The sequence below is a fragment of the Lathyrus oleraceus genome, chromosome 1 (genome assembly GCF_024323335.1).
Source record: "Lathyrus oleraceus cultivar Zhongwan6 chromosome 1, CAAS_Psat_ZW6_1.0, whole genome shotgun sequence".
In the NCBI taxonomy this organism is placed as follows: Eukaryota; Viridiplantae; Streptophyta; class Magnoliopsida; order Fabales; family Fabaceae; genus Lathyrus; species Lathyrus oleraceus.
The window spans coordinates 313,087,516-313,102,406 of NC_066579.1; the positions used below are offsets into that span (position 1 = coordinate 313,087,516).

General features: G+C 39.3%; 1 protein-coding gene across 1 annotated transcript; it reads left to right on the forward strand.

Moving 5' to 3' along the window:
- Window positions 1–404: 404 nt before the first annotated feature.
- On the forward strand, window positions 405–2,039 carry LOC127115711 (uncharacterized; the record flags this gene model as incomplete). Its single annotated transcript, XM_051047180.1, has 1 exon — window positions 405–2,039. A coding segment is annotated over exon 1 (1,635 nt), but the record flags the coding sequence as incomplete, so codon positions are not given.
- Between the last annotated feature and the right edge of the window lie 12,852 nt (window positions 2,040–14,891).

A 14,891-nucleotide genomic window follows, 5' to 3' on the forward strand; every position in this document is an offset into this window, starting at 1 on the left:
AATTTAAATTGTTTGAAGGATTATAGTTGTTTACTCTTTAAGTTAAGTCGTATTTATGTTGCTTAAAGATGATAAGAATTCTTTTTATGAATCCGCTGCGTAAGATTTTATGAAGTTGAATTATTGGAGTGAATGACATTATTTTGTCGAATTAAGAAAAGTGTTACATATTGTTATGATTCCTTAAAGTGGAAATTGTTTAAAGTTGAACATGTAATATTCCATTTATAGACAATTTTACGACTCTGATTTTGTTGTTATAACTCGTGGGTAGAAAATGGGGTGTTACATTAGTGGTATCAGAGCAGGTCGGTCTGTCCGGCCAGTTGTCATGTCGTTACTGTCTAACAATTGTGTATTGTTACTAATCTAACTTTTAAGTTGTGTTGTAGTGATAAGTTGAAATGGCTGGAAGGAATGACGCTGCAATGGCTGCCGCAATGCAAGCGATGGCACAAGCTGTGCAGAACTTGCCAAATGCTGGTGGAGATGCTGGATCACGTAGCTTGGCGACTTTTCAAAGAGAGAATCCGCCGGTGTTTAAGGGGAAGCATGATCCAGATGCAGCCTTGGGATGGTTGAAAGAGATCGAGAGAATCTTCCGTGTTATGGATTGCACTCCAGCTCAGAAGGTTCGGTATGGTACTCACATGCTAGCAGTCGAAGTTGATGACTGGTGGCTAGAGACTCACGAGAGGTTGACCGTGGCAGGTGAAGTCATTACTTGGGATGTATTCCATAGGGAATTCATGAGAAAGTATTATCCGGAAGATGTCCGTGGTAAGAAAGAAATTGAGTTCCTTGAGCTGAAGCAAGGAAACATGTCTGTCACTGATTATGCTGCAAAATTTGTGGAGCTGTCCAAATTTTATCCTCATTACACTGGTGCTGGTGCTGAATTTTCAAAGTGCATCAAGTTTGAAAACGGACTGCGCTCTGAAATTAAGAAGGCTGTTGGGTATCAGAAGATACGCATTTTTACTGAATTGGTTGATAGCTGCAGGATATTTGAAGAAGACAATAATGCTCATTACAAGATTGTCAGTGACCGCAGGGGCAAGCAACATCAAAACCGTGGCAAGCCGTATGATGCTCCAGTGGGAAAAGGGAAACAAGGAGCTGCTCCGGCTCAGAGGACTAGTAGGGGAGGTGCTCCTGCTGGTATAGTTTGCTTCAAATGTGGTCAGGCTGGTCATAAGAGTAATGTATGCACTGCTGAAGTAAAGAGGTGTTTTCGATGTGGTAAGACTGGCCATGCAATAGCTGATTGCAAGCACAAGGAAATGATTTGTTTTAATTGTGGCGAAGAAGGGCATATTGGAAGTCAGTGTCAGAAGCCAAAGAAATCTCAAACTGGAAAGGTGTTCGCATTGACCGGAACTCAAACCTCTAGTGAGGACAGACTTATCCGAGGTACATGTTTCATAAATGGTACTCCTTTAATTACTATTATTGATACCGGTGCCACACACTGTTTTATTTCTGCTAATTGTGCTCGAAGATTGGGTTTAAAATTGTCCGCTTTGGATGGTGAATTGATTGTTGAGACCCCAGCTAAGGGATCAATAACTACTTCTTTGGTATGTTTAAAATGTCCTTTGTCGATCTTCGATAAAGATTTCTATGTTGATTTAGTATGTTTGCCGTTGGATGGGATGGATGTAATTCTTGGTATGAACTGGTTAGAGTATAATTATGTTCATATAAATTGTCATCATAAGTCGGTGAGGTTTTCCACTCCTGAAGAGGAAGGAGTTGACTTATTACCTTTCAGAGAATTGCGAAAATTGATGAAAGAGGGAGCTCAGATGTTTTCTTTGATGGCGACGTTGTCGGTTGAGAGTAAAGCTAAGATTGAGGAACTGTTAGTGGTGAAAGAATTCCCTGAAGTTTTTCCTGATGAAATTCCTAGTGTGCCGCCAGAGAGGGAAGTTAAATTTACTATTGATCTGGTACCTGGTACTAGGCCTGTTTCGATGGCACCGTATAGAATGTCGGCATCTGAATTGTATGAATTAAAGAAGCAATTGGAAGACTTACTTGAGAAGAAGTTTATAAGACCAAGTGTGTCCCCGTGGGGAGCTCCAGTGTTGCTAGTAAAGAAGAAAGATGGTAGTATGAGGCTTTGTATTGATTATAGACAATTGAATAAAGTAACGATCAAGAATAAGTATCCACTACCGAGAATAGATGATTTGATGGATCAATTAGTGGGTGCTTGTGTGTTCAGTAAAATTGATTTGAGATCGGGCTATCATCAGATCAAAGTGAAAGATGAAGACATCTAGAAGACAGCGTTCAGAACTCGGTATGGACATTATGAGTATTCTGTGATGCCTTTCGGTGTGACTAATGCGCCGGGAGTATTTATGGAATACATGAATCGTATTTTCCATACTTATCTGGACCATTTTGTGGTAGTATTTATTGATGATATTTTGATTTACTCTAAGTCCGAAGAAGAGCACAAGGAACATTTGAGATTAGTGTTGGATGTTTTGAAAGATAAGAAATTGTATGCGAAGCTGTCCAAGTGTGAGTTTTGGTTAAGAGAAGTCAGTTTTCTCGGCCATGTAATTTCAGGAAAAGGTATTGCTGTAGATCCTTCCAAGGTAGAAGCTGTATTGCAATGGGAGACTCCTAAGTCGGCTACCGAGATTAGAAGCTTTTTGGGATTAGCTGGATATTATAGAAGGTTTATTGAAGGATTTTCTAAGTTAGCATTTCCGTTAACTAAATTAACTTGTAAAGGTAAAGCTTTCGTGTGGGATGTTCAGTGCGAAGAGAGTTTTAATGAATTAAAAAGGAGATTGACGTCGGCACCGATTTTGACTTTGCCAAATCCGGAGGAACCGTTTATAATTTACTGTGATGCTTCATTGATGGGTTTAGGAGGTGTGCTCATGCAAAATAATAAAGTAATTGCTTATGCGTCGCGACAGTTAAGAATTCATGAAAAGAACTATCCTACGCATGATCTTGAACTTGCTGCTGTGGTGTTTGTGCTAAAAATCTGGAGGCATTACCTTTATGGTTCCAGATTTGAAGTTTTCAGCGATCATAAAAGTTTAAAGTATCTATTTGATCAGAAAGAGCTGAACATGAGACAACGTAGGTGGTTAGAATTGCTTAAGGATTATGATTTCGGTTTGAATTATCATCCAGGAAAAGCAAATGTTGTGGCCGATGCTTTAAGTAGAAAGACCTTGCATGTGTCAGCAATGATGATTAAGGAGTTGGAATTAATTGAGCAATTTCGTGATATGAGTTTGGTTTGCGAAGTAACCCCGCAGAGTGTAATGCTAGGAATGCTAAAGATTAATAATGATTTTATGGATAGTATCCGAGAGGCACAGAAATTGGATGTGAAATTAGTAGATATCCTTAATCGTTGTGGTCAATCAGAGAAGAGTGACTTTAAGATTGATGCGAGAGGTGTGTTGAAATTAGGGGAAAGAATTTGTATTCCTGATGACGCGATTTTGAAAAGAAGCATTCTAGAAGAGGGTCATAGAAGCAGTTTGAGTATTCATCCAGGAGCTACTAAAATGTATCAGGATTTAAAGAAAATATTTTGGTGGCCCGGAATGAAAGAAGATGTGGCTCGTTTTGTGTATGCGTGCTTAACTTGTCAGAAGTCGAAGATTGAGCATCAGAAGCCTGCTGGGTTGATGCAACCGTTGGAAGTTCCATAATGGAAATGGGATAGCATTTCTATGGACTTTGTAACGGGGCTGCCTGCTACTTTAAGAGGGCATGATTCGATTTGGGTGATCGTTGATAGGCTCACGAAGTCGGCTCACTTCATACCTATTAACATCACTTACCCAATTGCGAAGTTGGCAGAGATTTACATCCGAGTAATTGTAAAGTTGCATGGTGTTCCTCTGTGTATTGTGTCGGACAGAGATCCGAGGTTTACATCGGGATTTTGGAAAAGTCTGCAAGATTCGTTGGGCTCTAAGTTGAGGTTGAGTTCGGCATATCATCCTCAAACTGATGGCCAAACTGAGAGAACTATTCAGTCATTGGAGGATTTACTGAGAGCTTGTGTTCTTGAACAAGGAGGTTCGTGGGACACTTATCTTCCATTGATCGAGTTCACATATAATAATAGTTACCATTCTAGTATCGGAATGGCGCCTTTTGAAGCATTGTATGGTCGTAGATGTAGAACTCCGTTGTGTTGGCACGAATCTGGTGAGGGTGTAGTACTTGGACCAGAGTTAGTTCGAGAAACTACCGAGAAAGTGAAGTTTATCCGAGAGAAGATGAAAGCTTCTCAGAGTAGGCAGAAGAGTTACCATGACAAGCGGAAGAAGGATTTAGAATTTCAAGCTGGTGACCATGTGTTTTTGAGAGTCACGCCTGTGACCGGTGTTGGGAGGGCTTTGAAGTCTAAAAAGCTCACTCCTCGCTTCATTGGTCCGTATCAAATCTTAGAACGAGTTGGAAAAGTTGCTTATCGGATGGCATTACCACCTAATCTTTCGAATTTGCATGATGTATTCCATGTGTCGCAGCTTCGGAAGTATGTCTCAGATCCGTCTCATGTGGTTAGTATGGATGATGTGCAAGTGCGGGATAATTTAACAATGGAGACAAAGCCTGTACGAGTTGAAGATCGTGAAACAAAGACTCTTCAAGGAAAAGAGATTGTGTTGGTTAAAGTCGTTTGGTTGGGAGCTGCGGGCGAAAGCATGACATGGGAATTGGAGAGCAAGATGCGAGACTCCTATCCTGAGCTGTTTGAAGCAGGTAAATTTTCGAGGACGAAAATATTCTAAGTGGGGGAGAGTTGTAACGCCCAAAAATAATTATTTGTTATTTTTAATATTTAAGTAATTATTGTGGTTAGTCGGAAATTAGTCGAAAGTCGTAGAAATTATTATAAGAAATAATAATATAATTGCGGTGTTATTTGAGTAAGTGGGCTTATCATTGTGTGCTAATTAGTAAAATGAGAGGTGTTATATTAGGCCCATTAGAGATTAGGATATTTAGTTAATTTAATAAAGAGAAAATAAAAGAAGTGATAGAAAAAAAAAAGAAACAGTAGTGGAGAGAAGTTAGCAGAAGAGGAATTTGAGAACTGTTGTACGAACGAGAGGGAAGGAGAAGAAAACTTCCGGAATCCGATTCTTAGAGCAACCTTCGATCCAAAATAATAAGGTAAGGGGGGTTTATCGTCGTTTAATGGGGATTATGGGTTAACATGTAATGGGTAGTGATAAGCCATTGATTTGACCCTAATTGGGATGTTGACTGCTGAAAAATTGAGATGAATAAGTTATGTTAAAAGCTGTAATTGGATGAGTCTTGATTTTCCGAAAGTGTAGCTTTTTACGGAATTGGAATCGGAGGTCCGGAAGTCCTCCAACGGCGGAAAATGCGGAGAATTCTGCATTCTGCTTCGTGTTAGCGCAGGAACAACTTTCTGTCTTGCGTTAACCGGTTAACCCAGGGTGTTAACCGGTTAACACTGTTATGAATTGTGAAAAATTGCTGTTTGTCTTGCGTTAACCGGTTAACCCAGGGCGTTAACCGGTTAACACTGTTAAAATTTGCCAGGAAGTGTATTCTGTCCTGCGTTAACGGGTTAACCCAGGGCGTTAACGGGTTAACGCTGTTGAAAAACTGAAAAATTGTATTTTGTCTTGCGTTAACGGGTTAACCCAGGGCGTTAACGGGTTAACGCTGTTGGAAAAGTGAAAAAAATCAAATTGCTCAGAATTTAATGAAATTCGTCGGGGTGAGTCGGGTAATATTATAGTTAATTTTGATGAGTAATTTTGTTGGGTTTATGTTATGAAGTGTCGATACAAGTATGACTGAGTTGTTAAGTTATTCCGTGTACGGAAAGTTGTTAAAGATACTGAGTTGTAAGCTTGGTGAGCCAAAGTTGATTATAAGTTGATTATGTTGAAAACATTGTTGTGTTGCTATTATTATTATGTTGTCGGAATTTTAAAGTCGTGTATGTCATGTAAATTCATATGCATTAAGTCGGAGCTTTGCTCACACCACGTTGGCCTGGATTGGCAAAAGTTGAAAGTTGAAGGCTTAAGCCTTGATGCCTCGTTAAATCGGCAAATTTTAAGTTGGGAGTTTTACTCCGAATGGTACCACATGCATGACGAGTCGAGTCTCATTAGAGTTGCATTTTTGTTGGTTTGTTGTATGGGTATTTAATTTAATTGAGAAGTGGTGTTTGTGTACGATTCTTAATTACTGTATTGTTTTTCATATACTGATTATAATTATTGTAACTCACCCCTTCTGTTGAATGTTGTCCTTATGTGACAACGTGCAGGTAATCATGAGAAGTAGCCGGTTACCGTTGGTCGGGTCAGTGGTCAGTCGCTCTGATACGTAGCACTCGGGGGGATTGTCGCGTGTCAGCTTTGTGGATCTTTTAATTGTTACTAAAATTTAAATTGTTTGAAAGATTATAGTTGTTTACTCTTTAAGTTAAGTCGTATTTATGTTGCTTAAAGATGATAAGAATTCTTTTTATGAATCCGCTGCGTAAGATTTTATGAAGTTGAATTATTGGAGTGAATGACATTATTTTGTCGAATTAAGAAAAGTGTTACATATTGTTATGATTCCTTAAAATGGAAATTGTTTAAAGTTGAACATGTAATATTCCATTTATAGACAATTTTACGACTCTGATTTTGTTGTTATAACTCTTGGGTAGAAAATGGGGTGTTACATTTATGTTAATGCAATTTTCCTTTTGCTTACTTGAGCACATAATTGTGTATATACTATTGTGCTTGTTTTGTTTGTGTGAACCCAATGCAAATGGAGAAAATGACTTATACATTAGGACCTTCCCTATGCAAAAAATGGAGTCAAAGAGAAACTAGGCCTCATGCCTTTAGAATGCTATAAAAAGAAGAAAAAATGTCAAAGAGCAACTAGGCCTCATGCCTTTAGAATGCTTAATCTTGAAGCTGAACTTGAAAGGATCCTAATCTCTAAAATTACTCTTGTCCATTCTTTCTATTGCATTGTGGAACTTTTTGATTTGTGTGTTCTTGTGTGCTAGGGATCCCAAACTTGCCAAGTAGAAGAACCATTGCCATGAGCATCCAAAATGAGAGATACAAAAGCCAATTGGAAGATTCCTAGGAGTTTGCTTGTTTTGCTTGATTGCTTGAGTTATTTGCTTATTGCTTGCCAATTCCATAGGATAGGAGCAACTTGGATCATTAATATGATCTCAAGAAGGGAACTACATATGGTTTTATTTCTCTTCCTTCATCTTTGCATGTTTAGGACCTTAGTCATTCTCTTCTTCTCTCCACTCTAACCCAAGCCAAACTTTTGTGCAAACATTAACATTGTTTTCAAAACTAGAAACCTAAGCACTATGCTTTTGATTATTCAAACTTCTTTTCATAACACTTATTTTGAATTGATTCCTAAGTCAACTTTGACCTCTTTGTAAATACTTTTCATTGGTAAATACAACTCACTCAATTATTTTTGTGGTTTCAATGGCCACTTTTGCCAAAGCTTTTCATAAACATTAGCTATTAGGTTTGAGTTATCCTTGAGGTTGATATAATGCTCACCTATATCCTTAGTGATGGACTATAAGTCTTCCATGCTTATTATAGGGTTAACCCCTCACTAGCATGTTGAAGCTCTCCTCACATGGTGGATTTGTGGTTTTAGGTTAAGTTTTCTCCCTTTGATAACAAAAGACCTTAAGGCTTTTGACCAATCAATTCACCAACTTCTTCTTTTGAGATTTTTACCCCAAACTACGAGATTTTGATCCTACCTTTTTAAGATGGTACGTAGGCAATGGGTTTATCCATTCAAACACAAAATTGTAAATAACTTGTATATTCTTATTTCATCTCCCCAATCACGTTTACACAAATAATTTTCACAAATACAAACCTACCTTACAACATTTGTAAAAAGGGCTCCCTTATAGTACTAAGGATGTTTTGGATGCTTAAAACCTTCCAATTGCATAACCAACCCCCTTACCCAGATCTCTGACATTTTTATTAGTTTTTGATTTGATAAAACTTCTCGATTTTTGTTCGCTTTCTAACCTTTCCTTTGGATAAATAGAAGTGCGGTGGCGACTCGAATTGTATGATTTACTTTTGATTTAGTCAATAAATCTAAAGGTAACGAATACCCCGCTACACTAACCAATAGCGCCTTTTCTCCACCAACAATCACCAGCTTGTCATTCTTGACAAATTTCAATTTCTGGTGCAACGTGGAAGTAACAGCTCCCGCCTCATGGATCCATGGCCTTCCCAATAAGCAACTGTAGGCCGGGTGGATGTCCATTACTTGAAAAGTAATCTGAAAATCACTCGGACCTATCTTGACTGGAAGGTCCACTTCACCAATTACCGTTTTGCGCGAACCATCAAAGGCTTTGACAATTACACCGTTATAACTCATGGGTGCTCCTTGATAAGATAGCTTCGACAAAGTTGACTTCAGAAGCACATTCAGTGACGACCCGGTGTCAACAAGCACGTTTGAAAAAACATCTTCCTTGAAATTCATGGAAATATGCAAAGCCAGATTATGGTTTTTGCCCTCCTCAGGGAGTTCTTCGTCGCAAAAGCTCTGATTATTACAAGAGGTGATGTTAGCCACAATGTGATCAAACTGATCCACATTAACACCATGCTCTACGAACACTTGTTCTAGAACTCTCTGTAGTGCTTCTCTGTGTGCTTTAGAATTCATGAGCAGAGACAACACTGATATTTTTTAGGGGGTTTGGAGCAGCTGCTCTACCACATTGAACTCGCTTCTTTTGATTAATCGGAGTACCTCATCATCATCATTGGTTTTCAAATTGCTGGACTCACCAGACTTATCTTTTGAAAAACCAACTGGATCTACAACAGGAACTTCTACTTTCTTATCAACAATCGATTCTTCTTTATCCTTTCGGAACACCGGCCCAAACACTCGACCACTGCGGGTCACCTTTGTAACATCGACAATGCTCACTACTGAACTGGTCGTAGACAACGAGACCTCTTGACCATCCTTCATCATTGTAGCATTATACTGATATGGCACAGCTTTATCAGATGAATACGGGATTGGGCCCGCTAACCGTATTACCAACAACGATACTGATCTTTGACCGTTGTTGTTACTGGAGTCATATTGGATTACCAACCGTTCTTGTTTCTTTAAAACGGGCACTATGACATTAACATCGTCATCTATATGACGGGATTGAACAATTTGGATCATGTCTTCATCCATCAGTCATTGGATGTCCCTTTTCACAACTTCGTAACCCCTCAGGTTACCACTACAAATAGCACAACCATCATGGTCGTGCTCATATTCACTTACCAAAAAAACATCCTTATGCATCTGCACTAAGGACCTCCTGATAAAACGTACATCAAAAACATTTAATTTTCTAGGACAACTGTCCACCATATTCACATAAGAGTTCCCATGGGCGGGAAAAGGGTTTGCTTTCACATTCGGCGCACGGTCCTCGAAGGACACCATACCACTCTTCATTAATTTATGAACCTCATACTTCAATGGATAGCAGTTTTCAATATCATGTTCGGGTGCTCCTTGATGAAAAGCATAACAGATTTCAGGTTTATACCACCAAGGAAGTGGTTCTGGAATCTGCGATGGGTTCCTCGGTTGAATTAAGTTATTGAGAACTAACGAGGGATACAACTTTGCATATGACATAGGAATAGGTTCGAAAGAGACCTTCTTCCTCTCAAAGTTCTGTTGATGATGATTGTTGTTGGTATTGTTGTGGTTGTAGGTGTTTGTTCGTTGTTGCGGTTGCCGTTGTTGACGTTGTTGTTGCTGAACTAGTGTTGCTTGTTGATTAGAAAATACCGGAATTACCGAGGATACTTGATGATGATGTTGACGGGATGATGGATTCCCTCTGATCTGAGGCCTCCTCTTCCTCCCACTGCTTATTGCGTTCGTCTCACTATCGTTCTTCTTACCAAAATTACTGCCATATCTCTTGCTTGTTGATGCCTCATCTCTTGACAAACGTCCCTCTCGGACTCCTTCCTCAAGCCTCATCCCCATGTTCACCATTTCGGTAAAGTCACTGGGGGCACTAGAAATCATTCATTCATAGTAAAATAAACTCAGAGTTTTCAAGAAGATCTTTGTCATCTCTTTTTCCTCCAAAGGATGAGCGATTTGGGCAGCCAATTCCCTCCATATTTGCGCGTACTCTTTAAATGTCTCTTTGTCCTTTTGAGACATAGACCTCAACTGGTCTCTATCAGGCGCCATGTCCATATTATACTTATACTACTTGACGAAAGCCTCCCCTAAGTCATTGAAGGTGCGAATGTTGGCATTGTCCAATCCCATGTACCAACGGAGCGCAACACCGGTCAGACTATCTTGGAAGTAGTGAATCAGCACTTGATCATTATCAATCTGAGTAGACATCTCGCGGGCGTACATCACAAGATGACTGAGCGGACAAGAGTTCCCTTTATTCTTTTCAAAGTCAGGCACTTTGAACTTCACTGGGATCTAGACGTTGGGCACGAAGCACAACTCAGCAGCACTCTTCCCAAACAGGTCTTTACCTCTCAGCGTCTTCAAATCCTTACGCAACTCAAGAAACTGATCTTTCATTTCATCCATCTTTTCATAAACATCCGGACCCTCAGACGGTTCAGAGTGATAGATGGTGTCCTCTATGCAAGGCAAGGTGTGCACAACGGGAGGTGGCACGGACATGACCGGGATAGATGTCGGCATGGAAGCAAAGGTAGGCGTAAAGCCTTCGGGCATAAAGTTGGACGGAATTCCCCACGGGAATCCGGCAGGCATAGTTAGTGTGAAGTGGGCGGCAGCAGCAGGCACGGTAGAGGTAACCACCTCTGAAATAACAATCCTCGTAGGAGGAGTTGCAGGCGTTGGAGAATCTTGACTTTCAGCAGCAACAACTGACTCCATCATGGTGGTCAGGAGGATGATCTCTTCCTTCAACTCACTGTTCTCTTGCCCTAGGTGCTCCATGATTCTCATATGATTGGCTCGGGTATTGTATCGGTGAGTCAGCTTGGCTAAAGCACAGAAGAAACACCAATCAGACATCTGGCAAAAACCTGCTTATGCAAATGATGCATGAAATGCAATGCTTGATTATTTTTATCTTCAAGGAACTTACTATATCATTTGCAAATATATATATTTAAATGGCAATTACAACAATTTGGATATGACCAAAAATCTCTTTTCATTAATATAAATTGGAAGGATTACACTGAGTATAATTTAAGAAACCAAATGAAAAATACAAGAGAAAAGGAGACTAGTCATCCTAAGGATCCCTAACAAAAATGTAAGGAGATTTGGCTGTAGGTGCGTACTTCCTTCGAATGCGACGGATCTCGGTCTCAAAAGAAGCCTTCATCTGAGTCTTCTCGAGGACAAGCTGAACAAGAACCTTCTTCCAAGCAACGGAATGCTGAGGCATGCTAGAAGATGAAATCTCGGGCTCTCTCTGTCTCTTCGTCACTCGGTCTTCAAGTAACTCAATAAGTGCATTTTTGTCCTTAGACTCCAATTGCAACTCTTCATGCTTCTTGCTCAAAGCATGGAAACTCTCTTCCTACATATCCTTCTCTTGCTTCATCTTGGCGAGCGCGTCTTCCAACTCCTCTACATCTTGGTTAGGGAGAGTTAATGGCTCAACCACAACCATAGACATAGGTATCTCACAAGGATAAGGCATCTTCAACTCCAAATCTCTCTTCTTCACCCAAAGAGTGTAAGCTTCCAATGCTACACAATCACCAGGACCAAGCTCGGATCTTCCTTTCCTATGCACATTATGCCAAGCATGCACAATCTTCTGCTTCAAATGTTGGGGATATTTACCCTTTTGATAGAAAGGACCTTCTAACAAAGTGTTATTAGGCTTGTCTCTCAAGGGGAACCCAAGTTGACGACGAGCCAGAGCAGGGTTGTAGTTAATTCCTTCTTGTGTACCAATGAGAGGCACATTAGAGAATTTACCACAACTATCAATAATATCCAAATCGCTTAATGACGGATCATACCAAACTATATCATCATTAGTGAGAGACATAAGTCTCTGAGACCACCGTAGACATTGTTTGTTCTCCACAAAAGCAGGCGTCTGAGGCAAGTGCAAAATAAACCACTTGTACAGAAGAGGGATACAACAGACAATTATTCCACCACCTTTAGAATTCCTTAGATGCGAAGAAAAATACATATCACCCAACAAAGTAGGCACAGGATTCCCAATAAAGAAAAGTCTAATGGCGTTAACATCAACAAAACCGGCAATGTTAGGGAACAAAGCTAATCCATAAATGAGCAACACAAAGATAGCTTCAAAAGAATCCATACTACCGGCTTGAGTAAAAGTAGAACTTCCTTGATGAGGAAATCAGATGGCAACCCAAATAATCCTCCTTTCTTTTCCCAATGAGCCTCTATCTCAGACATCTTCATGTGAATAGCTTCAGCAATAATACTAGATCGAGGAATCTCCTCCAATCCACTAAAAGGCACTCTACTAGAAACAGGTATCCCCAAAAGATAAGAATACTCCTCCAACATAGGCACAAGCTGAAAATCTGGGAAAGTGAAACAGCGGTAGAGAGGATCATATGACTACACCAATACACTCAAGATTCCTTCAACCACATTAGTAGATAAGATGGACAAAAGCTTCACATGACGTTGTTTGAAGTCCAAGGGATCTAATCCAAAAGATGCTAGCTTCCTTAACTCTTTAAAGTCAGGACATCTAAAACTGTACTTCTTAGTGTTCCTTCGTCCATAATCCATAGTCTGAAAATATTTGCAAATGATACCTTAGTTCCTTGAAATTTTTGTCTGATGAATGTTATGATGTGCATGAATGCATGAATGCAACAATCACAAATAAGGGATCACACACAAGGCAAACAAACAAAGGTCAAGGGATGAATCAAGTCTTTGTCAAGATCAATCATCCATTTTCGTGGATTATGGTTCACACCTTATCAACACCCAAGTTCCATTGATATTGATAAGACTTAATTGGATCAACCAAGAATAAAGGGTTTGTTGTAAGTCACGAGCATGAAGTCTGGGTAAGAACCATCCCAAAGGAGTGAACAAAGGATAAAAATTTGTAGATCATGTTCTAAAAAGTTCCCAGATTCTTAATTCCATCTATCAGATATTACAGGTTAAGATGACTGACTCATCGACCCATAATATTCTCAAGAGAAACTCGTCTAAGTGTAGTATCGCGTAACAACTGTTATCAACTCTACATTTGAACAGTCTCCGCACTACGTCCTAAATAGGCCAAGAGGGGGTAGATGTTCTACGGTCCTCAACTTCTCGGACCCAATTAGAGGTATTAATGCCTAACCACAAATACTTGTGTGACATTTCCAAATCCAAAAGAGTCTCCACTGAGCAGAATGGGTTTCAAGCCAACTTGTTAAGGACTACTCCACACAAGTCGAACATGACTATACCATCCTCCTATCTTAATTTCACTCAAGTTCGGGTTAGAACTTATCTCACCACTCAGAGATCACCAAGCATAACAAGCAGATTATATCACACATACATATAGGAAAACATCACATATATACAAATATATACACACAAAAAGTAGGCTAAACCCGCTGGAGACTACTCCCTAGCAGAGTCGCCACTTAATTTCTGTAGCGGTAAATTCATGATCATCAAGCTATGGATAATCTAGAGATCACATAACAAGAGTCGCCACCGCGCTTTAATTGTTTACAAGGGAAAAGGGAAAAAAGTACGAACAAAACCCAAAAGCAAGAAGTTTTCAAATCAAAACTAATAAAATGTCAAAGATTACAGGTAAGGGGGTTGGTTACATGGAGGGAAGCTGTTAGCACCCAAAGTATCCTAGGTACACCTAGGGAGCCCTTTTGTGTGCATATGTACTTGGTATAAAGTGATGTTTACAAACAAATAGAATGGGGGGATGAGAAAAAAATTCATTAATTATATTTTTGTGTTTGACAAGACCTTCGGACTTGTGCCTACGTACCAACATAAAAATGAGGGATCAAAACCTCGTAGTTTGTGATACAAATTTCAAAGTGGATGGATTGTTTTTTAACAAAAATTGAGTTTGAAAGGCACAAAGGCCTAAAAAATATTTTGAATGAGTTAGTTCTTTTTGGATTATTGAAATTTTAATTCAAGTATAGTTAAGTTTATTTACAAGTTTTATTTAAGAAATGGATTTTGAAAATGGAATGGAATAAGGCCAAAGTTTCTATCTTTTTACAAAGTGGTCAAAGTTTAGAACAAAATAAGTTCAACCAAAGAAGGTTTTGAAAAATGAGGGAGAGATTTTGGAATTAAAGAAATGGGGAGAAGATGAAGAGATTATCCTATGTACAAAATTAAAAGTTTATAGTTGAAAAGATCTGTCCAAATGGGTAGCAATCCAATAGATAAGAATGTCAATAGAAACCCAGAATTCTCTTGGACTTTTAGAATCAAGCAACACACAAATGCACAATTATATTGATCTTGAAGAGCAAAGGCATCAAATAAAGATAGCCACATCCATGCTTAACCATTCCATGATCTTCTTCAAAATAGCCCATGTAACAGATGAATTCCACAAGTCACGGGTTCAAAATAACAACTTCACAATGATCATGTTGTAGATGAACTCAGAAGGATCTTGAATGATGTATCATATGAAGTTTAAAATTGCAAGCACTTGGTTTCACAAAAACTTGGCATTGGACAAGTCCTTTAGCATAGGAATATGGCCTAAATTCTAAGTCCATTTGTCCAAGATCAAGCCAACAGTCCACACAAAAGTTTTTTAGGGTTTTTAT